The sequence below is a fragment of the Bos mutus genome, chromosome 2 (assembly GCF_027580195.1).
Source record: "Bos mutus isolate GX-2022 chromosome 2, NWIPB_WYAK_1.1, whole genome shotgun sequence".
NCBI lineage: Eukaryota > Metazoa > Chordata > Mammalia > Artiodactyla > Bovidae > Bos > Bos mutus.
In genome coordinates, this window is record NC_091618.1 from 134,332,798 (window position 1) to 134,355,498 (window position 22,701).

General features: G+C 38.5%; 1 protein-coding gene across 2 annotated transcripts in view; it reads right to left on the reverse strand.

The window, feature by feature from the left end:
- Positions 1-22,701, reverse strand: part of ARHGEF4 (Rho guanine nucleotide exchange factor 4) — a 326,417-nt gene that overhangs the window by 127,155 nt on the left and 176,561 nt on the right. For both annotated transcript variants that reach the window (XM_005888578.2, XM_070359984.1), the window contains exon 3: positions 19,224-19,520. In XM_005888578.2, coding sequence (XP_005888640.2) covers positions 19,224-19,520 — 297 coding nt within the window. The remainder of the gene's footprint in view (positions 1-19,223; positions 19,521-22,701) is intronic.

Here is a 22,701-nt window from a genome sequence, read left to right on the forward strand (position 1 = left end):
CAGAGCAAGCAGCCAAAATGCACACAGCTCAGGGAAGTGCCATTCACTTCAAAATCCATGATAAAAGAAAAGTTTCTCTTGGAATCAGTAGTCTGCAATCTGTACAGCCATATGTGGCAACCATGGCAGAACAGGTTGTCATTCAACAATGTGAAATGAGGACTGTCAGCAGGTCTCCAAACCCCAAATTATACCAGCTGGTCAGCCCACACAGCCTGACATTTCTCCAAAGCAAGACTTTGTTTTAGCTATATTCTTGCAGGGGTGCTTAATTAAAATGCAACCCATGAAGACTCTTACACCTCATAGCTCTACCCTTCAGACAGTAAGGACCAGTATTGCATGGGGGCTTGGTAGAGCAAGAATATTGTCCCTTTCTTTATCACCCCATTATCCAGAAATACACTTGGTCCCTCCAGATTTTGTCTACTTTATAAAGTTATCAAATTTACTTAAAATTTGGGTATTAATCATATAAATGTTCCATTTTCTTTTGTATTCCACACAAAGTAAGCAAACAGTGCTTAGAAAATTCTCTTAGTGATTTATGGAAACATAAATATAGAGACAAGGATTAGGGAGTACAATACTTCATTCCATCTCCTCATTTTGAATGCAACTAATAACATTGGGAGGATGTATAAGTCAGTTTCCCAAGGGCTATAAATAAATAATAGCATGTGGGTTGGAGTAGAAAGCCAGTATTTGAAACTAAGCTAATCCTGTGGTGAGTTACCTTTTTTTGTTTGTGGTTCTTGACCTCAATAGCAGCTTAAGACTGAGTATGGACCAAACATACTCCAAAAAGTCTTCTCTAGTCTGCAGAAAGGGGAAAGGGACCCTGAGGATATGAATAAATGGGGAAATCTTCTATGTTATCATTTACTTCCACCCTAGACTCCCAGGAAATCTTATTATATCAGTACGTATGGCAGTGATGGCCAGGAAGGCCCCTAAAATTCTGAGGAAGGGGATTCTTTATGACCAGGAGAAACGTAGCCCCAAGAGCATGTGGGAAGAAGCCCTATTCCTTTTTTCCCACTCTGCTCTCCTGCCACTTGGCTCCAGAGGCAGACACAGTTACAGGAAGCATAAGGCAGACTGGGAAAATGAAAGCCACTAAATGCAGGCAAAAATGCAGGCAAAGGGGGGCTCCTGGAAGCCAAGAAGTGTCTGGAAGAATACAGAAAGGAAAAAGATCAAGAAATGATACCATAAAGTTGTTTATGATCTCCTGGACTTATACCCAAACCGTGCTTGTGTGGATCTAACCCTAAATAGAATACTAAAGTCACTGAGAACCAAAATTTGAGAACGAAATTATGGAGTGGACCATTTTATAAGTCTCAGACTAGCCACAGAGTGATCCACATTATCGAAATAACACTGAAAACACCTTGAAAATTTTAACTGACATAACAAATAGAGCTCCTGCAGGGCAGTAAGAACTTTTACCCTAAACTGGATCAGTTACTTGAAAAACTTAATTATTCTTCTTCATAGAAACTAAGGCTCATAATGTAATATTCAAAATGTCCAAGATACAACCCAGAATTATTTGATATACAGAGAACTATGAAAATGTCAATAGCTTATAAGGGGAAGACAATCAACAGAGCCCAGCACCAAGATGACACAGTGTTGGAATTATAAAAGATTTTAAAGAAGCTCATATAACTGTGCGCTAAGAAGTGCATGTGAACACTCTTGAAATGAATTGAAAATAATGGCAGGAAAATAGATACAAAATAGAATACAATGGAAACATTAGACCTGAAAGAGAAAATAGCTAAAATTAAAATTTTACATGGGTGGACCTTGAGTGCATTATGCTAAGTGAAATAAATCAGACAAGAAAAAAAAAGACTGTATGATCTTACTTGTATTGAATATGTGAAATCTTAGAAAAGAAAAGTCAAGCTAATAGAGACAAAATAGCCAAAGGCAGGGAGTGGGTGGTAGGCAAACTGGATGAGGGAGCCAAAAGATACAAGCGTCCAGTTATAAAATAAGTCCTGTAAGGTGCAGCATGGTAACTACAGCTAACAACAGTGCACTATATAACAGACACAAAGGAAACAAATTGACAGCAATACAATAACAGTGGGAGACTTTAACACCTCACATCAATGGACACACCATCAAGCAGAAAATCAACAAGGAAACAGTGACATTAAATAACACATTAGACCAACTGGACTTCATTCAAAAACAGAAGAACACATGCTTTTCACATGCACATGTAATGTTCTCATGCTGGTCCACAAAACAAGTCTCAGCACATTAGAGGACAGAAATGACACCAAGTATCCTTTCAGATCACAATGCTATGAAACTAGAAACCTATTACAGGAAGAAAAGTGGGAAAAATGCAAATATGTAGAGACTAAGAAACATGGTACTAAAACTCCAATAAGTCAACCAAAAAAAATGAAAGAGGAAATCAGAAAACACCCTGAGACAAATGAAAATTAAAAAACACAACTTTCCAAAGGCTATGGGAAGCAGCAAAAGCTGTTCCCAAGAGGGAAGTTTATATCAATACAGCCTTACCTCAAGAAACAAGAGAAATAGATAACCAAACCTACCATGTAAAGGAATTAGAAATATAAGAACAAAATCCAAAGTCAGCAGAAGGATAGAAATAATAAAGATCAGAGTAGAGATTAAAAAAAACCAATACAACATTGTAAAATAATTAGCCTCTAATTAAAATAAATAAATTTAAATTAAAAAAAACCCCCACAATAGAAAAGACTAATGAAAAGAGCTGGTTTTTAAAAAAGATAAACGAAATTGATAAGCCTTTAGCCAGGCTCATTAAGAGAAAGAGAGGGGCCTTCCCTAGTGGCCAGTGGCTACGACTCTGTGTTCCCCATGAAGGGAGTTTGGGTTTAATCCCTGGTCAGGGAGCTAGGTCCCACATGCCACAACTAAAGATCCATATGCCAGAACTAAGACCTGGCACAATAAAAATAAATAGATAGATAGATATTTAAAAAAAGAAAAAAAGAGGATCCAAATACACTAACTTGGAAATTAAAGATGACAAGTTGCAACTTGTCATAAGAGAATACTGTGAACAGTTACATACCAACAAACTGGACAACCTAGAAGGAATGGATAAATTCCTAGAAACATATAATCTTCATAGATTGAATCAGGAAGAAACAGATAATCTCAACAGACTGATTATTTGTATTGAAACTGAATTGGTAGTCAAAAACTCCCAACAAACAAAAGTCCAAAGCTAGAAGGCTTCATAGGAGAATTCTGTGTGTGTGCTTAGTCATTCAGTCATGTCCAACTCTTTGCAACCCTTTGGACTGTAGCCCCCCAGGCTTCTCTGTACATGGGAATTTTCAGGCAAGAATACTGGAGTGGGTTGCCATTCCTTCCTCCAAGGGATCTTCCCGACCCAGGGATTGAACTTGCACCCCTTGTGTCTCCTGTATTGCAGGCAGAATCTTTATTTGCCAAGCCATTGGGGAATTCTACCAAACATTTCAGTTCAGTTCAGTCACTCATTCATGTCCAACTCTGCGACCCCATGGACTGCAGCACGCTAGGCCTCCCTGTCCATCACCAACTCCTGGAGTTCACTCAAACTCATGTCCATTGAGTTGGTGATACCATCTCATTCTCTGTCATCACCTTCTCTACCCACCTTCAACCTTCCCTAGCATCAGGGTCTTTTCAAATGAGTCAGCTCTTTGCATCAGGTGGCCAAAGTATTGGAGTTTCAGCTTCAACATCTAAAGAAGACTTAATATCTATCCTCAAACTATTCTTTTTTTTTTAAATATAAATTTATTTATTTTAATTGGAGGCTAATTACTTTACAATATTGTATTGGTTTTGCCATACATCAATATGAATCCGCCATGAGTGTACATGTGTTCCCCATCCTGAACCCCCCTCTCATCTCCCTCCCCATACCATCCCTCTGGGTCATCCCAGTGCACCAGCCCCGAGCATCCTGTATCATGCATCTAACCTAAACTGGCGATTTGTTTCATATATGATATTATACATGTTTCAGTGCCATTCTCCCAAATCATCCCCCCCTTGCCCTCTCCCACAGAGTCCAAAAGACTGTGCTATACACCTGTTTCTCTTTTGCTGTCTCACATACAGGGTTATTGTTACCATCTTTCTAAATTCCATATATATGCATTAGTATACTGTATTGGTGCTTTTCTTTCTGGCTTACTTCACTCTGTATAATAGGCTCCAGTTTCATCCACCTCATTAGAACTGATTCAAATGTATTCTTTTTAATAGCTGAGTTAATACTCCATTGTGTATATGTACCACAGCTTTCTTATCCATTCATCTGCTGATGGACATCTAGGTTGCTTCCATGTCCTGGCTATTATAAACAGTGCTGCGATGAACATTGGGGTACACGTGTCTCTTTCAATTCTGGTTTCCTCAGTGTGTATGCCTAGCAGTGGGATTGCTGGGTCATATGGCAGTTCTATTTCCAGTTTTTTAACTGTACTAGTGGCTGTACTAGTTTGCATTCCCACCAACAGTGTAAGAGGGTTCCCTTTTCTCCACACCCTCTCCAGCATTTATTGCTTGTAGACTTTTGGATCGCAGCCATTCTGACTGGCGTGAAATGGTACCTCACTGTGGTTTCGATTTGCATTTCTCTGATAATGAGTGATGTTGAGCATCTTTTCATATGTTTGTTAGCCATCTGTATGTCTTCTTTGGAGAAATGTCTGTTTAGTTCTTTGGTCCATTTTTTGATTGGGTCGTTTATTTTTCTGCATTTGAGCTGCAGGAGTTGCTTGTATATTTTTGAGATTAGTTCTTTGTCAGTTGTTTCATTTGCTATTATTTTCTCCCATTCTGAAGGCTGTCTTTTCACCTTGCTTAGAGTTTCCTTTGTTTTGCAGAAGCTTTTAAGTTTAATTAGGTCCCAGTTGTTTATTTTTGCTTTTATTTCCAATATTCTGGGAGGTGAGTCATAGAGGATCCTGCTGTGATTTATGTCGGAGAGTGTTTTGCCTATGTTCTCCTCTAGGAGTTTTATAGTTTCTGGTCTTACATTTAGATCTTTAATCCATTTTGAGTTTAGTTTTGTGTATGGTGTTAGAAAGTGTTCTAGTTTCATTCTTTTACAAGTGGTTGACCAGTTTTCCCACACTACTTGTTAAAGAGATTGTCTTTAATCCATTGTATATTCTTGCCTCCTTTGTCAAAGATAAGGTGTCCATAGGTGCATGGATTTATCTCTGGGCTTTCTATTTTGTTCCATTGATCTATATTTCTGTCTTTGTGCCAGTACCATACTGTCTTGATGACTGTGGCTTTGTAGTAGGGCCTGAAGTCAGGTTGATTCCTCCAGTTCCATTCTTCTTTCTCAAGATTGCTTTCTCCTCAAACTATTCTAAAATATTGAAGAGGATAAAACATTCCCAAACTCATTCTATGAGGCCAGAATTACACTGATACCAAAACCAGACAAAGACACTATAAAAATTGGAAATTACAGAGCAGCATCTCTGATGAACACAGATGGAAGAATCCTCAACAGAGTATTAGCAAACTCAATTCAAAGTACGTAACAAAGGGTCATATTGATACACCATGATCAAGTGGGATTTATCCCAGGGATGCTGGGTGATTCAATATCTACAAATCAACCAATGTTACACACCATGTTAATAAAATGAAGGATAAGGGAATTGATCAAGATGGCAGAGTAGGAGGAAGTAGAGCTCATCTACCCCCACAAACACATCAAAAATACCTCTACATGTGCAACAACTGCCACTGAAAACTAACTGGAAATTGGCAGAAAGCCTCCTGTACAAACAAGGCTATAAGAAAAAACAAACTATAAAAGTCACATGATCTCCCAATAGATGGAGGAAAAGCATTAACAAAAATTCAGTATCCATTCATGATAAAAAATTATCAAAGTTGGTATAGAGGTACATTTCTTGAGATAATAAAGGCCATTTATGACAAACACACCTGACGTCATACTGAATGGGGAAAACCTGAAATCTTTTCCTTCAGGATCAAGAATAAGACAAGAATGCCCACTCTCACCATTTTCACTTACCACAGTATAGGAAGTCCTAGCTATAGCAAACAGATAAGAAAAAAAAGCACCAAAATTAGAAGGAAAGAAGTAAAACTGTCATATTTGCAGATGACATGATATTATACATAGAAAACTTTAAAATCTCCACCAAAAAACTTTTAGGATAGATGAATTCAATAAAGATGCAGGATATAAGATTAATATACAGAAATTCACTCCTTTTCTATTATATGCTAATAATTAACTATGAAAAAGAGAAGCAAGAAAACACTACCATTTACAATTGCATCAAAGGAATAAAATGTCTAAGAATAAATTTACTAAGGAGAATAAAGACATATATTCTGAAAACTATAAGACATTGATGAAAGAAATTGGAGATGATACAAATATATGGAAAGGCATCATATATATATATATATATATATATATATATATATATATAAAATTACTGGAAGAAGTAATATTGTTAAAATATCTATACTACCCAAAGGAGTCTGAAGACTTAATGCAATGCCTATCAAAATACCCATAACATTTTTCACAGAATAAAAATGAATAAATAATCCTAAATTTGTATGGAACCACAAAAGTCCCCAAATAGACAAATCGATATTGATAGAAAAGAACACAGTTCGAAGTATTATGCTGTCTGACTTCATACTAATCTTCAAAGCTACAGTAAAAAAAAAAAAAAAAGCAGCATGGTATTGACAAAAACAGACAGTGGATCAATGAAATATCACAGAGAGCCCACAAATAAACCCATGTACATATGGTCAATTAGTCTATGACAAAAGAGGTAAGAATATGCAATGGAGAAAAAGTCTCTTCAACAAGCACTGCTAGGAAAACTGGACAGCTACATGTAAAAGAATGAGATCAGAACATTTTCTCACATCATATAAAGTATAAACTCAAAATGGATAAAGACCTATATATAAGATCAGAAAGTATAAAACTCCTAGAAGAAAATGCAGACAGTATACTCTTTGACATAGGCCTTAACAAGAATGGTAAAGACTAGAGATCTCACAAGAAAATTAGAGATATCAAGGGAACATTTCATGCAAAGATGGGCACAACAAAGGACAGAAACGGTATGAACCTAACAGAAGCTGAAGATATTAAGAAGCTATGGCAAGAATACACAGAACTATCCAAAAAAGATCTTAATGACCCAGATAACCACAATGGTATGATCACTCACCTAGAGCCAGACATCCTGGAATATGAAGTCAAGTGGGCCTTAGGAAGCATCACTACCAACAAAGCTAGTGGAGGTGATGGAATTCCAGCTGAGCTATTTCAAAATCCTAAAAGATGATGCTGTGAAAGTGCTGCACTCAGTATGCCAGCAAATTTGGAAAACTCAGCAGTGGCCATAGGACTGGAAAAGGTCAGTTTTCATTCCAATCCCAAAGAAAGGCAATGCCAAAAAATGTTCAAACTACTGCACAATTGCACTCATCTCACCAATAGCAAAGTAATGCTGAAAATTCTCCAAGTGAGGCTTCAACAGTACGTGAACCAAGAACTTCCAGATGGATTCCAAGCTGGATTTAGAAAAGGCAGAGGAACCAGAGAGCAAATTGCCAACATGTTAGATCATAGAAAAAGCAAGGGAGTTCCAGAAAAAAATCTATTCCTGCTTTATTGACTATGCCAAAGCCTTTGACTGTGTGGATCACAACAAACTGGAAAATTCTTTAAGAGATGGGAATACCAGACCACCTTATCTGTCTCCTGAGAAATATGTATGCAGGTCAAGAAACAACAGTTAGAACTGGACATGGAACAATAGACTGGTTCCAAATCAGGACAGGAGTACGTTAAAGCTGTATATTGTCACCCTGCTTATTTAACTTCTATGCAGAGCACATCATGTGAGATGATGGGCTGGATGAAGCACAAGATGGAATCAAGATTTCTGGGAGAAATATCAATAACCTCAGATATGCAGATGACACTGCCCTAATGGTAGAAAGTGAAGAAGGACTGAAGAGCCTCTTGATGAAAGTGAAACAGGAGAGTGAAAAAGCTGGCTTAAAACTCAGCATTCAAAAAATTAAGATCATCACATCTGGTCCCATCACTTCATGGCAAATAGATCAGGAAATAATGGAAATAGTGACAGACTTTATTTTATTGGGCTCCGAAATCACTGCAGATGGTGACTGTAGCCATGAAATTAAAATACAACTGCTTCTTGGAAGAAGAGCTCTGACAAATCTAGACAGCAAAAAGTAGAGGTATTACTTTACTGACAAAGGTTCATCTAGTCAAAGCTTTTTCAGTTTTTCCAGTAGTCATGTATGGATGTGAGAGTTGGACTGTAAAGAAAGCTGAGTACCGAAAAATTGATACTTTTGAACTGTGATGTTGGATAACACTCTTGAGAGTCCCTTGGAGTGCTAGGAGATCAAACCAGTCAATCCTAAAGTAAATCAGTCCTGAGTATTCATTGGAAGGACTGTTGCTGAAGCTCCAATGCTTTGGCCACCTGATACAAAGAACTGGCTCATTGGAAAAGACCCTGACACTGGAAAAGATTGAAGGCTGCAGGAGAAGGGGACGACAGAGGTTGAGATGGTTGGATGGCATCACCATCTTGATAGACATGAGTTTGAGTGAGCTCCAGGAAGTGGTGATGGGCAAGAAGCCTGGCATGCTGCAGTCCATGGGGTCACAAAGAGTCAGATATGACTGAATGACTGAGTGACTGAACTGTATATATAATTTGTCTCCTCAGGCAAGAATCTGTGGGTGTATGAATCCTCAGTCATGTCTGATTCTTTGCAACCTCATGGATGTAGCCCACCGGGCTCCTCTGTCCATGAAGCTTTCCAGGCAAAAATACTGGAGTATGTTGCCATTTGCTACTTGAGGGGATCTTCCTGACCTAGGGATTGAATCTGCGTCTCCTCTGTCTCCTGCATTGCAGGTGGATACTTTACCCACAAACCATCAGGGAAGCCAAAATAAGCAAATGGAACCTCATCAAACTTAGAAGCTTTTGCACAGTGAAGGAAACCAATAAAACAATGAATGGGAGAAAATGTTTCCAGATGGTATGTCTGATAAGCAGTTTATATAAGAAATATAAACATCTCATATAACTCTGTATCAAAAAACTCCAAAACACCCAATTAAAAAAAGGGCAGAGGACCTGAATAACCATTTTGCCAAAGATGACATATAGATGACCAAAAGGAACCTGAAAATATGCTCAACATGGCTAATCGCTAGTGAAATGTAACTCAAAACCACAGTGACCTCCTACACTGTTGGTGGGACATAAATGGGTACAGCCACTATGGACAACAGTATGGTGATACCATAAAAAAAAACCTAAAAATCAGTTCAGTTGAGTCATTCAGTCATGTCCAACTCTTTGCGTCCCCATGGACTGCAGCACACCAGGCTTTCCTGTCCATCACCAACACCCAGAGTTTACTCAAACTCATGCCCATTGAGTCGGTGATGCCATCAAACCATCTCATCCTCTGTCGTCCCCTTCTCCTCCTACCTTCAAACTTTCCGCAAATCAGGGTCTTTTCTAATAAGTCAGTTTTCACATCAGGTGGCCAAAGTATTGGAGTTTCAGCTTCAACATCGGTCCTTCCAATGAATATTCAGGACTAATCTCCTTTAGGATGGATTGGTTGGATTTCCTTGCAGTTCAAGGAACTCTCGAGAGTCTTCCCCAACACCACAGTTCAAAAGCATCAATTATTTGGTGCTCAGCTTTCTTTATAGTCCAACTCTCACATCCATACATACTACTGGAAAAACCATAGCCTTAACTAGATGGGCCTTAGTTGACAAAGTAATGTCTCTGCTTTTTAATATGCTATCTAGGTTGGTCATAACTTTCTTTCCAAGGAGTAAGCGTCTTTTAATTTCATGGGTACAGTCACCAGCTGCAGTGATTTTGGAACCCCAGAAAACAAAGTCTGCTACTGTTTCCCCTGTTTCTCCATCTATTTTCCATGAAGAGATGGGACCAGATGCGGTGATCTTAGTTTTCTGAATGTTGAGCTTTAAGCCAACTTTTTCACTCTCCTCTTTCACTTTCACCAAGAGACTCTTTAGTTCTTCTTCACTTTCTGCCACAAGGGGAGATCTGCATATCTGAGGTTATTGATATTTCTCCTGGCAGTCTTGATTCCAGCTTATGCTTCATCCAGCCCAGCATTTCTCATGACGTACTCTGCATATAGGTTAAATAAGCAGGGTGACAATATACAGCCTTGACGTACTCCTTTTCCTATTTGGAACCAGTTCTAATTGTTGCTTCCTGATCTGCATACAGATTTCTCAAGAGGCAGGTCAGGTGGTCTGGTATTCCCATCTCTTGAAGAATTTTCCACAGTTGATTGTGATCCACACAGTCAAAGGCTTTGGCATAGTCAATAAAGCAGAAACAGATATTTTCCTGGAACTCTCTTGCTGTTTCTATGATCTAACTTGTTGGCAATTTGCTCTCTGGTTCTTCTTCCTTTTCTAAATCCAACTTGAACATCTGGAAGTTCACAGTTCACTTATTGTTGAAGCTTGGCTTGGAGAATTTTGAGCATTACTTCACTAGCGTGCGAGATGAGTGCAATTGTGCGGTAGTTTGAGCAATCTTTGGCATTGCCTTTCTTGGGATTGGAATGAAAACTGATCTTTTCCAGTCCTATGGCCACTGCTGAGTTTTCCAAATTTGCTGGCATACTGAGTGCAGCACTTTCACAGCATCATCTTTTAGGATTTGAAATAGCTCAGCTGGAATTCCATCACCTCCACTAGCTTTGTTGGTAGTGATGCTTCCTAAGGCCCACTTGACTTCGCATTCCAGGATGTCTGGCTCTTGGTGAGTGATCACACCATTATGATTATCTGAGTCGTGAAGATCTTTTTTGTATAGTTCAACTGAATATTCTTGCCACCTTTTCTTAATATCCTCTGCTTCTGTTAGGTACATACCATTTCTTTCCTTTATTGAGCCCATCTTTGCATGAAATGTTCCCTTGGTATCTCTAAATTTCTTAAAGAGATCTCTAGTCTTTCCCATTCTATTGTTTTCCTTTAATTCTCTGCACTGATCACTGAAGAATGCTTTCTTATCTCTCCTTGCTATTCTTTGGAACTCTGCATTCAGATGCTTATATCTTTCCTTTTATCCTTTGCTTTTTGCTTCTCTTCTTTTCACAGCTATTTGTAAGGCCTCTGCAGACATACATTTTGCTTTTTTGCATTTCTTTTTCTTGGGATGGTCTTGCTCCCTGTCTCCTATACAATGTCAGAAACCTCCATCCATAGTTCATCAGGTACTCTTTCTATCAGATCTTGTCCCTTAAATCTATTTCTCACTTCCACTGTATGGTCATACCTGAATGGTCTAGTGGTTTTCCCTACTTTTTCAATATAAGTCTTAATTTAGCAATAAGGAGTTCATGATCTGAGCCACAGTCAGCTCCCGGGCTTGTTTTTGCTGACTGTATAGAGTTTCTCCATCTTTGGCTGCAAAGAATATAATCAATCTGATTTCAGTGTTGACTATCTGGTGATGTCCATGTGTAAAGTCTTCTCTTGTCTTGTTGGAAGAGAATGTTTGCTATGACCAGTGTGTTCTCTTGGCAAAACTCTATTAGCCTTTGCCCTGCTACATTCTGTACTCCAAGGCCAAATTTGCCTGTTACTCCAGGTGTTTCTTGACTTCCTACTTTTGCATTCCAGTGCCCTATAATGAAAAAGACATCATTTTTGGGTGTTAGTTCTAGAAGATCTTGTAGGTCTTCATAGAACCATTCAACTTCAGCTTCTTCAGCATTATTTGTCAGGACATAGACCTGGATTACCGTGATAGTGAATGGTTTGCCTTGGAAATAAACAGAGATCATTCTGTCCTTTTTGAGACTGAATCCAAGTAATGCATCTCAGACTCTCTTATTGACTATGATGGCTACTCCATTTCTTCTAAGGGATTCTTGCCAACAGTAGTGGATACAATTGTCATCTGAGTTAAATTCATCCATTCCAGTCCATTTTGGTTCACTGATTCCTAAAATGTTGATATTCACTCTTGCCATCTCCTGGTTGACCACTTCCAATTTGCCTTGATTCATGGACCTAACTTTCCAGGTTCCTATGCAATATTGCTCTTTACAGCATCAGACCTTGCTTCCATCACCAGTCACATGCACACTGAGTGTTGTTTTTGCTTTGGCTCCATCTCCTCATTTTTTTGGATTATTTCTCCACTGATCTTCAGTAGCATACTGGGCGCCTACCTACCTGGGGAGTTCATCTTTATGTGTCCTATATTTTTGCCTTTTCATGCTGTTCATGGGGTTCTCAACGAAAGAATACTGAAGCGGTTTGCCATTCCCTTCTTCAGTGGACCACATTTTACCACATTTTGTCAGTATCTGATCCAGCAATCCCACTCCTGGGCATATATCTGGAGAAAATCATAATTCAAAATGATACATGCACCCCAATGTTTACTGAGGCACCATTTATAATAGCCAGGACATGGAAGCAACCTAAATGTCCCTTGGCTGAGGAATGCATAAAGAAGATGTGGTACATATATACAATGGAATATTACTCAGCCATAAAAGAACTAAAAAATGCCATTTGCTTCAACATGGATGGACCTAGAGCTTGTCATACTATGTGAAGTAAGTCAGACAAAGACAAGTATCATATGATATTGCTTATACATAGAATCTAAATAAATGGTATGAACGAGCCTATTTACAAAACAGAAGTTGAGTCAGAGGTGTAGAAAACAATCTTGTGGTTATCAGGGGGAAGAAGAGAGAGGGATAAATGGGGAGACTGGGACTGACATATACACACTACTAATATAGAATGGGCAAGAGAAATGGATTTGATCCCTAGGTCAGGAAAATCCCCTGCAATATGAAATGGAAATCCGTTCCAGTATTCTTGCCTGCAAAACTCCACGGGCACAGGAGCCTGGTTGGCTACAGTCCATGGGGTCACAAAGAGTCAGACATGACTGAGCATAAGCAAACACATATATAGAACAGAGAGCTAATAAGAACCTACTGAATAGCACAGGGAACGTTACTGAATACACTGCAATGACCTACTTGGGAACAGAATCTAAAAAAGAGTGGATACATGTGTATGTATAACTGACTCACTTGTCTGCACAGCATAAACACAACACTGTAAATCAACTATACGCCAATAAAAATTAATTAAAAAACCACAGTGAGATATCCCCTCACATCTGTCAGAATGGCTGTTGTCAAAAAGACAGCAAATAACAAATGTCAGTGAGGATGTGGAGCAAAGGCCACTGTAATACGGGTTTGGTGGCAATGTAAACTGGTACAGTCATTGTGGAAAACCACACGGAAGTGACAGAGTCAATTCCGAGGTAGGTGGATAAGACGTCCAGGGGTCCCCAAGGAGAGAGGGGTCTGGAATTCTCAAGGAGGAGGGAAGGACAAACATTTGTTTTTCCTCTATATTCCTTAGGATTATATAACAATAATGTATCCTGCTTGAGCACAGTCTCTGGAAAAAACCTTCTGGCTAATCCTGTTATCTTAAAATGTAAATTATGGGAGTGTGTCTAAGTAAGGTCTTTACAACCTCCAGACATACTTTTTATTCACTGCAATAACTAATTAAAATTATATAATTTAATTATTTAAACTAATTAAAAGTATATAACTGCTAACACTAGTGAGGGGGTACTCTTTCTGCCCCCTTATGATGTCTGTGTCAGATGCTTTCTCTATCCCTTTTATACTTTAATAAAACTGTATTGCACAAAAGCTCTGAGTGATCAAGCCTTGTCTCTGGCCCCAGATTGAGTTCTTCTCTTCCAGAGGCCAAGAATCCTGGCGTCTTTTCATGGGTCAGCAACAACCTTTCAGAAGTTCCTTAAAAAATTAAAAATAAAACTACCCTATGATCCAGCAACTCCACTACTGGGTGTATATCTAAAGAAAACAAACAAACAAAAAAAAATCAAGAAAATATATGCACCCCAATGTTCATATCAGTACTGTTTAAAATTGGCAAGGTATGAAAGCAAACTGAGTGTTCATCAACAGATGAATAAAGAAGATGTGGTAAATATATATATCAGAATAATAGCCATAAAAATAATGAAATTTTGCCATTTGCAACAATGGGGATGGGACTGGAGGGTATTATGCTTAGTGAAATAAGTCAGAAAGAGAAAGATAGATTCTGTATATTTTCACTTAGATATGGAATCGAAAACAAAAAACTCAAAGATACAGAAAACACATCAGTGGTTAACAGTGGGGAGAGGATGAATGGAGGGGAAAGAGGGAAAAAAAGGTTAAGAGGTACCAAAATACTATGTATAAAATAATAAGCAACAAAGATATATTATACAGTACAGAAAATATAGTCATTACTTTATAATAACTAAATATGGAGTGTAATCTATAAAACCATTGAATCACTGTGTTGTGTACTTGACGCTAACATAATATTGGACTTAAATCAATCGTACTTCAAAAAAAAAATGTATGTAGAGAAAACACAAGAGAATTATATTTTAATAGTGAGTAACTCAGCTGGTAAATCCACTTGCAATGCAGGAGACCCTGGTTTGATTTCTGGGTTGAAAAGATTCTCTGGAGAAAGGATAGGCTACCCACTCTAGTATTCATGGGCTACCCTCGTGGTTAGGTGGTAAAGAATCCACCTGCAATGCAGGAGACCTGGGTTCGATCCCGGGGTTGGGAAGATCTCCTGGAGAAGATCTTGGAGGAGGGCATGGCAACCCACTCCAGTACTCTTGCCTGGAGAATCCCTATGGACAGAGGAACCTGGTGGGCTACAGTCCATGGGGTCGCAAAGATTTGGACATGACTGAATGACTAAGCACAGCACAGTGGGGATAGTAAATGAACCTCAGTGGAACTAAGATTACTAAAGGTCATTGGAAGTGGTAAAATGTTGAGAACAGTAGACTGTGATAGGTTATGTACGTTTATAATGCTTTTAATGTAGTAGTGTTAGTCGCTCAGTTTTGTCCGATTCTTTGCGACCCCATGGACTGGAGCCCGGCAGGCTCCTCTGTTCATGGAATTCTCCAGGCAAGGATACTGGAGGGGTGGTCGTTTTCTTCTAGCAACCAGTATGAAAACCATACAGAACAATATATCCAAAAATACTACAAATAAATTATGATGGAATCCTAAAAACTGTTCATGTAACTCACAGAAAAGAATATTGGGAAACAGAAGAAACAGAAAACAGGTAATACATTGGCAGACTTAGGCCCTAATAAAATTATTTCACATGTTAACTGTCAAAATATACCAATTAAAAAACAAACATAAGCAGAATGGATAAAATAAAAAGATCCAACAATGCTGCCTATAAGAAATTCAAATCAATGACAGGTTGGAAATAAAAAGATGAAAAAAGACATGTGTAAACATTAACCAAAAAAGAAGTGGTCATATTAATATCAGTGTAGAATTCAGAGCAAAGAAAACCAATTTTAAACAATCTATTTAAGAATACAGGTAAAGAGAATTACTTTCCAACTCATTTTGTGAGGTTCATATTATCCTGATACCCAAACTATAGGAAAATAGTACAAAAGTGAAAACTCCAGCTCAATATTTCTTATGAGCTTAGATACAGAAGATCTGGATGAAATGTCAACAAATTAATACAAGACTTTATAAAAATTATATATTCTATATATACTACATGACCAAGTGGGATTTATTCCAAGTAGAGATGGCTGATTCAACATACAAAAAAATTAATATAATCTACCACATCAAGAGGTTAAAGGTAAAAGTATAAAATGATCACATCAGTAGACACAGAAAAAGCTTTTTAAAAAGTTAACACATTCATGATTTTAAAAAAAGTCTCAGCAAACTAGGAATAGAGAGGAAATTTCTCAACAAAATTCTATAGAAGTTCTACAGCTAACATCATACTTAAGAGTGAAAAAATGGAAATTTATTCTATTACAACAGGGAATAAGGCAAGGATATCCTCTTTTCCCACTCTTATTCAACACAATATTGGAATTCCTAGCCACTGCAATAAGTCAATGGGAAAAAATAATGCAAATTAGGAAATGAAAAATAAAATTGTCCCCACCCATAGAAGATAGTACTCTTTACATAGAAAATCCCAAGGAGTCTTTCAAAAAAATTTTCTGGAACCAATCAATGAATTCTTCAAGGTCACAGGCTACAGTACAAATACACGAAAGTCAGTAATGTTTTAATATACCAAGAATCAACTTGTGAAAAATAAAATTAAGAACACAATGCTGCTTACAACTCCCTAAGAAAATTAAATACAAAGATATAAATTCTAAAAAATGTATAGGATCTGTATCTTAATCTTATATATAGAAAGTTCTAAATAATACACAAAGATACTCAGAGTTAATAAACAAAGTCAGCAAATCTGCATGTACAAGATCAATACACAAATATCCATTGTATTTCTATACACTAGCAATGAACAAATACCAAAGTGAAATTAAGAAAGCAATTCTATTTACAATATCATAAAAAGAATAAAATACATAGGAAATATTTTAACCAAGGATGTGCAAGACTTGTACAGTGAAAATTATAAAACATTGTGAAAAGCAACTAAATAATACCTAAAAAATAAAACAACACCCTGTGTTCATAGATTTGAAAATTTGATATATATATATATAAGAAGGTAATACTCTCCAGAGAAATCTACAGATTCAATTTAAACTTACCAAAATCTCAATGACCTTCATTTTTTTTTCCCCAAGAAATGAAACAATTGACCTTAAGATTCATTTGGAATTGCAAGGGACAGCAAACAGGCAACAAAATAACAAAGAGGATTCACACATCCCAACTTCAAAACTTAATAGAAAGTTATGGTAAATAGTGTGATACTGGCAAAAGGACAGATACAAGGACCAATAGAATAGAATTGAGAGTCTGGGAATAAACCTATATGTCTAAGGTCATTTGATTTTATACAAGAGTGTCAAGATCATTTTGGAGAAGACAATGGCAACCCACTCCAGTACACTTGGCTGGAAAATCCCATGGACAGAGGAGCCTGGTAGGCTGCAGTCCATGGGGTTGCTAGGAGTCAGACACGACTGAGATACTTCACTTTCACTTTTCACTTTCATGCATTGGAGAAGGAAATGGCAACCCACTCCAGTGTTCTTGCCTAGAGAATCCCAGGGTGGAAGGAGCCTGGTGGGCTGCCATCTACAGGGTCGCATAGAGTCGGACACGACTGAAGCAACTTAGCAGCAGTAGCAGCAGGATCATTTAATGAGGAAAAGAATAGTCTGTTCAACAAATGGTGCTAAGACAACAAGATATCCACATGGAAAAGTTTGAAGTTGTAACCTTACCTCACATAAACCACAAAAATTAATTCAAAATGAATAGAAATCTTAAATGTAAGAGCAAAAGGTACAAAAGCTCTTGAAAGCATAAAAATAAGCTTTCATGATCTTGGATTTGGCAATGGATTCTTAGGCATTACACTAAATTCACAAGCAACAAAAGACAAGCTAGATAAACTGGATTACATCAGAATTAAATACTTGCATGCAACAGTAGACACTATCAAGAAAATGAAAGGCAATCTACAAATGGGAGAAAATATTTGTAAATCATTTATTTCATGGGGCCTAGTATCTGTATACATAAAGAGCTCTGACAGTTGAACAACAAAGAAAAATAACCCAATTAAAAAATGGTCAAAGGACTTGAATAGACAGTTCTCCAAAAAAAGACATACAAATGGCCAATAAATATATGAAAATATACTCAACATTAGTCACTAGGAAAATGCAAATCAAACCACAATTACGTACCATTCAGACCCATTAGGATGGTATAATTTAAACAAAATAACACAACACGAAGCAACAAGTGTTGGGAAGAATGTAGAGAACTTGCAACCCTCTACACTGTTGATAGAAATATAAAATTGTGTGGAAAAGTCTAGCAGTTCCTCAGAAAGTTAATCATGGAATTACCACATGTCCCAACAATTCCACTCCTATGTATATATCCAAAAGAATAGAAAACATGTATACAAGCAAAAGCTTATACACAGATGTTCCTGACAGCACTATTTAAAACAGTCAAAAAGTGCAGACAACCTAATGCCAATCAATGGATGAATGAATAACAAAAACAAACATATCCACATGATGGAACAAAGTGCTGCTGTAAGCTACAACAGAGAAGAACTTCAGAAATATTATGCTAAGTGAAAGAAGTCAGGTACAAAAGATGACATATTATAATTCCATTTACATGAAATATCTATAGGTAATACATAAATCCATAGGAATGAAAATCAGATTAGTGCTTGCCAGGGTCTAGGGAGGGGAAATTGGTTGTGACTGTTTAATAGTTAGGAAGTTTCTTTCTGAGATGATGAGAATGTCTTGGAACCAGATAAAGGTAAGTTCTGCAAAATCTTGTGAATCTACTAAATGCCACTGAATTGTACATTTTAATATGGTCCATTTTATGTTATGTAAATTTCACCTCAATTTTTAAAAAAGTGGATATCAGGGATGATGTGAGACTCAGGGATGTGTACTTCACAAATACTTGATAATAAAAGACTGCTATTTTATAAAGGGAAAGAATAAGAAACAGAGTTAGGGATTGTGTAAAAGGTATGCTTTATAAACTATTAAGTTATTTTTAAATAGCTGACAATTTCATATAAAAATAATGGTGTCACTCTAGAGAAAAAATCTAATTCTCTTTATATGATTTTGTTTAACTGAGATGGTTGTATCAGAATGTCATGCACCTTTGCGGGTATTAGAATTAATGCTGTCCAGCGTCTAACACAATGTTTGACACAGAGTGGGCCCTCACTGAATGGTCATTACTATGGGAGGGGCTTCAGGGCAGGCCTCCCCTTCTCCAGTCCTGCTCCATCACCTGCACAGGGGTGGATACTGCAGAGCGGGAAGGGGGAGCCACAGCCTCTGTGGCTCTCAGACACATCACTGCACAGTGTTTCTCCAGCAGACTGTATAGGGCAGAGGTGCAAAGCGGGCAGGAAAGGCAAGCTGCTGCATTGGAAGATGAGGTACCAGGTCATGTCCGATGACTATGGCATGTGAGCAGCTTACCTGGACTCCATCTTTGTGTGCATGAGTCTTCCTTTCAAACTGGGCCTGCTTCTTCAACTTCCTCCTCTGCGTCTTCTCCAGCCACAGGTCATCTAAACTGATGTATGAGTGCTGAGGGATTCTCCTGGGTTGTGAAGGAGTCTCCCGGGGGACGTCTTCTGCAGAAATGAAGGGAAGAATCCATGTCCCCACCTCGGCGGTAGAGAATGGCCCCGGAGCTGGCTCAGTGTGAAAAGCTTTCAGATCCTGGAAGCAACTGGGCTTCTTGCCTGGTTGTTCTTCCCACAGCATGTGGCTCTAGAGAACAGAGAGCAGAACATGTCCAGTGAGCACAGTGTTCTTTCTCTGTTCACTTTCTTTCTATGTTTTGGTTAATCCCCAAAATACAGATTCCAGTGAAGTACTTTGTTCACAGTAATTTTGGAAAATGTGAAGACTGGAAACAAAAGAAACCTTGTTTCTGTTGAAATGTTCTATTTTTAAGACTATTTCAAAGAATCAAGTCTTCCACCTTGATCAAAGAATTAGGTCTTGAAAGTTGTCTTGAAAGTAATTCATTAGAAATATTTTTTAAGGGTCAGTGGTTGCGGCAGAAAGCTCTTGCCCAAACAATGCCCCCTGAGAACAGAATTTGAGTGGAGACACACAGGCATTTGCTACTCCTTACTTAGCACAGACATTAACTAGACGTGTGCACACTGTACCTTCCTTAGACACCTATGCTGCCATCACTTTGTCTGGGTTGCTGTCATCCACTCAGGAACCCTAACTGAATTGCAGAGTAACATCTGTCCACACTAACAGCATACTTTGGCTTCACGTTGCACAACCATCTCTCTGTGCTTTCAAATCAAAGGAGCAGAAACTTTTCTTCGGCCATCCCCAGTCCCACTCTAGTGGACACCTCCTTCACGTCCCCTCTTTGGAATGTCATCACCAAGTACTTTGTGTATACTCTTTGGTGGAAACAAAGGTGAAATTTCTCTTAACTATTTCAAGAGGCTTTGTATATTCATGCATACACACAGACACAGACACACACATGGAGAAAGAAGGCGAAGGGGAGGCATAATTACTACAGAATGGCTTTGGTGTACACCCTGGGAATTGGGACTTTTCAAAGCTTGGCAAGTGATTCTAATATGCATCCAAGGTAAAGAATCACTGTGTATTTTTTGTACCAATTTAAAAAGTGCTTTACTTAGTTCCCTCTCCTCAACTTCACTCTAGCTAGAAGCCACAGGCATATTATCCATATCCTGTAAATAAGGTAATAGAAACTCAGCAAACTTAAGTGATAACCCAAGTGCACACAACTCTGTGTGTCATTAGACAGTTGATCCTTGGACAACATGAGTTTGAACTGCATGGATCTACTCATGGTTTATTTTCAATAGTAATTCTCTATACAGCGGTATTTTCTATACAGCAGTATTTTCTATACAGCAGTATAGGATCCATGGATGGCTGAATCCCTGGATGTGGAACTGTGAGTATGGAGGGCTGACTGTTAAGTTATACTTGGATGTTCCACTATGCAGAGGGTAGGCGCTATTAACACTGGCATTGTTAAGTGTCAGCTGTATTCTTCTGATTCTAAATCCCATATCCTTTTCACGATTCTGTGTGGTAAAAATTCCTGTTGTTTTACAGGTGGAAATAACATCTCCTTAACTAAGCAAGGACCACACCTTACGCTCTTTTATAATTCTCAAAGTTCTGCAAAGGGAATGGAAGTTAATGATCACATCTTTATGCAAGACTCTGTTGTGCATTTTATGTACAGTACATAAAGAAGCTGTTCTCCTAAGGCTTTCAGTGAGCAAATGACACAAAGCTGCCTGTAAGGAAGCCAAGCTACCCTCATGCTGAGGCTTCCACAGGAACGCGGTTATTGCCACTAGACATGAGCTCACTTATTTTCGAACAAAAGAAACTCGGACTTTTCTGATGCACCATCCCCTAGGCTTCTACCAGCTTGTACGGAGCTATTGGCTGGGACCTCCTGATGCTGTCAATGATGGATTGATCCTCAACTTTTGCTTTATGAGAATTTTAGAACATTACCATTTTCATAGCTTGGCTATAGGGCTTTAGGGGGAGTCCTGACTGGAGAATGGTTCTCTAAGTACAAAATTTCACCTTTATTTTTTTCCATTAGCTTAATGGAAAACAGCCCCCCTACCTCCCCATTTCCCCACCTTAGGGGTGCTACTAGGGCCATATATCCATTCACTCACCAAGGAATTTTGATTTTCTCAGTAAAAAAAGGTCTTTGTTTTGAGGCTATTAATTAGAGCAGTATTTGTAAAACCACCAGCATCATCCAGTATGGTGGGCAGCTTCTAAGATGGCCCCAAAGACCTCATCACCTTGATGAAGGCCCTTGTATGAGCCCTTCCTCTTGAATATAGGCTGGACTTAGGGACTTACTTCTAATGAATGACTTTGGCAGAATGGAATGTCATTTCCAAGATTAGGTAAAGGTTGTCGCTTCCATTTGAGGGTGCCTCTCATGGACCCCTTGCTCTGGAAGAAGTCAGATGATGTACTGTGAATAGGGCCATGGAGAATCTCATGTGGCAAGAAACTGATGTCTCCAAGTCAACAGGCAGCATGGATCTGAGGCCTGTCAACAGCTACCTTAGTGAGTGTGGAAGCAAGACATCTTGCAGTCTGGCCTTGAGCTGAATACAGCCCCTTGCAAGAGACCATGAACCCAAGCTTAATCAGCTGGTTTTACAGCAATAGGTAGAAACTTGCTAGACCTGCAGACTTTTAAGCCCCATATTATCCAGCAATTCCACTACTGGGCATATATCCTGAGAAAACAATTCAAAAAGACACATGTATCTCACTGTTCATTGCAGAACTATTTACAATAGCCAGGACATGGAAGCAATGTAGATGTTCACTAACTGATGAATGGATAAAAAAGTTGTGAGAGAGAGATATACACACACACACACACACACACACACACACACACACACACTGCTGCTGCTGCTGCTGCTAAGTCGCTTCAGTCGTGTCTGACTCTGTGCGACCCCATAGACGGCAGCCCATCAGGCTCCGCCATCCCTGGGATTCTCCAGGCAAGAACACTGGAGTGGGTTGCCATTTCCTTCTCCAATGCATGAAAATGAAAAGTGAAAGTGAAGTCACTCAGTCGTGTCCGACTCTTAGTGACCCCATGGACTGCAGCCTACCAGGCTCCTCCATCCATGAGATTTTCCAGGCAAGAGTACTGGAGTGGGTTGCCATTGCCTTCTCCAATACACACACACAGACATATATATATACAATGGAATATTATGCAGCCATTAAAAGGAACAAATCTGAGTCAGTTCTAGTGAGGTGGATGAACCCAAAGTGTGTTATACAGAGTGAAGTAAGTCAGAAAAAGAAAAGGAAATATTGTATATTAATGTGTATATATGGAATCTAGAAAAATTGTACTGATGAACTTACTTTCAGG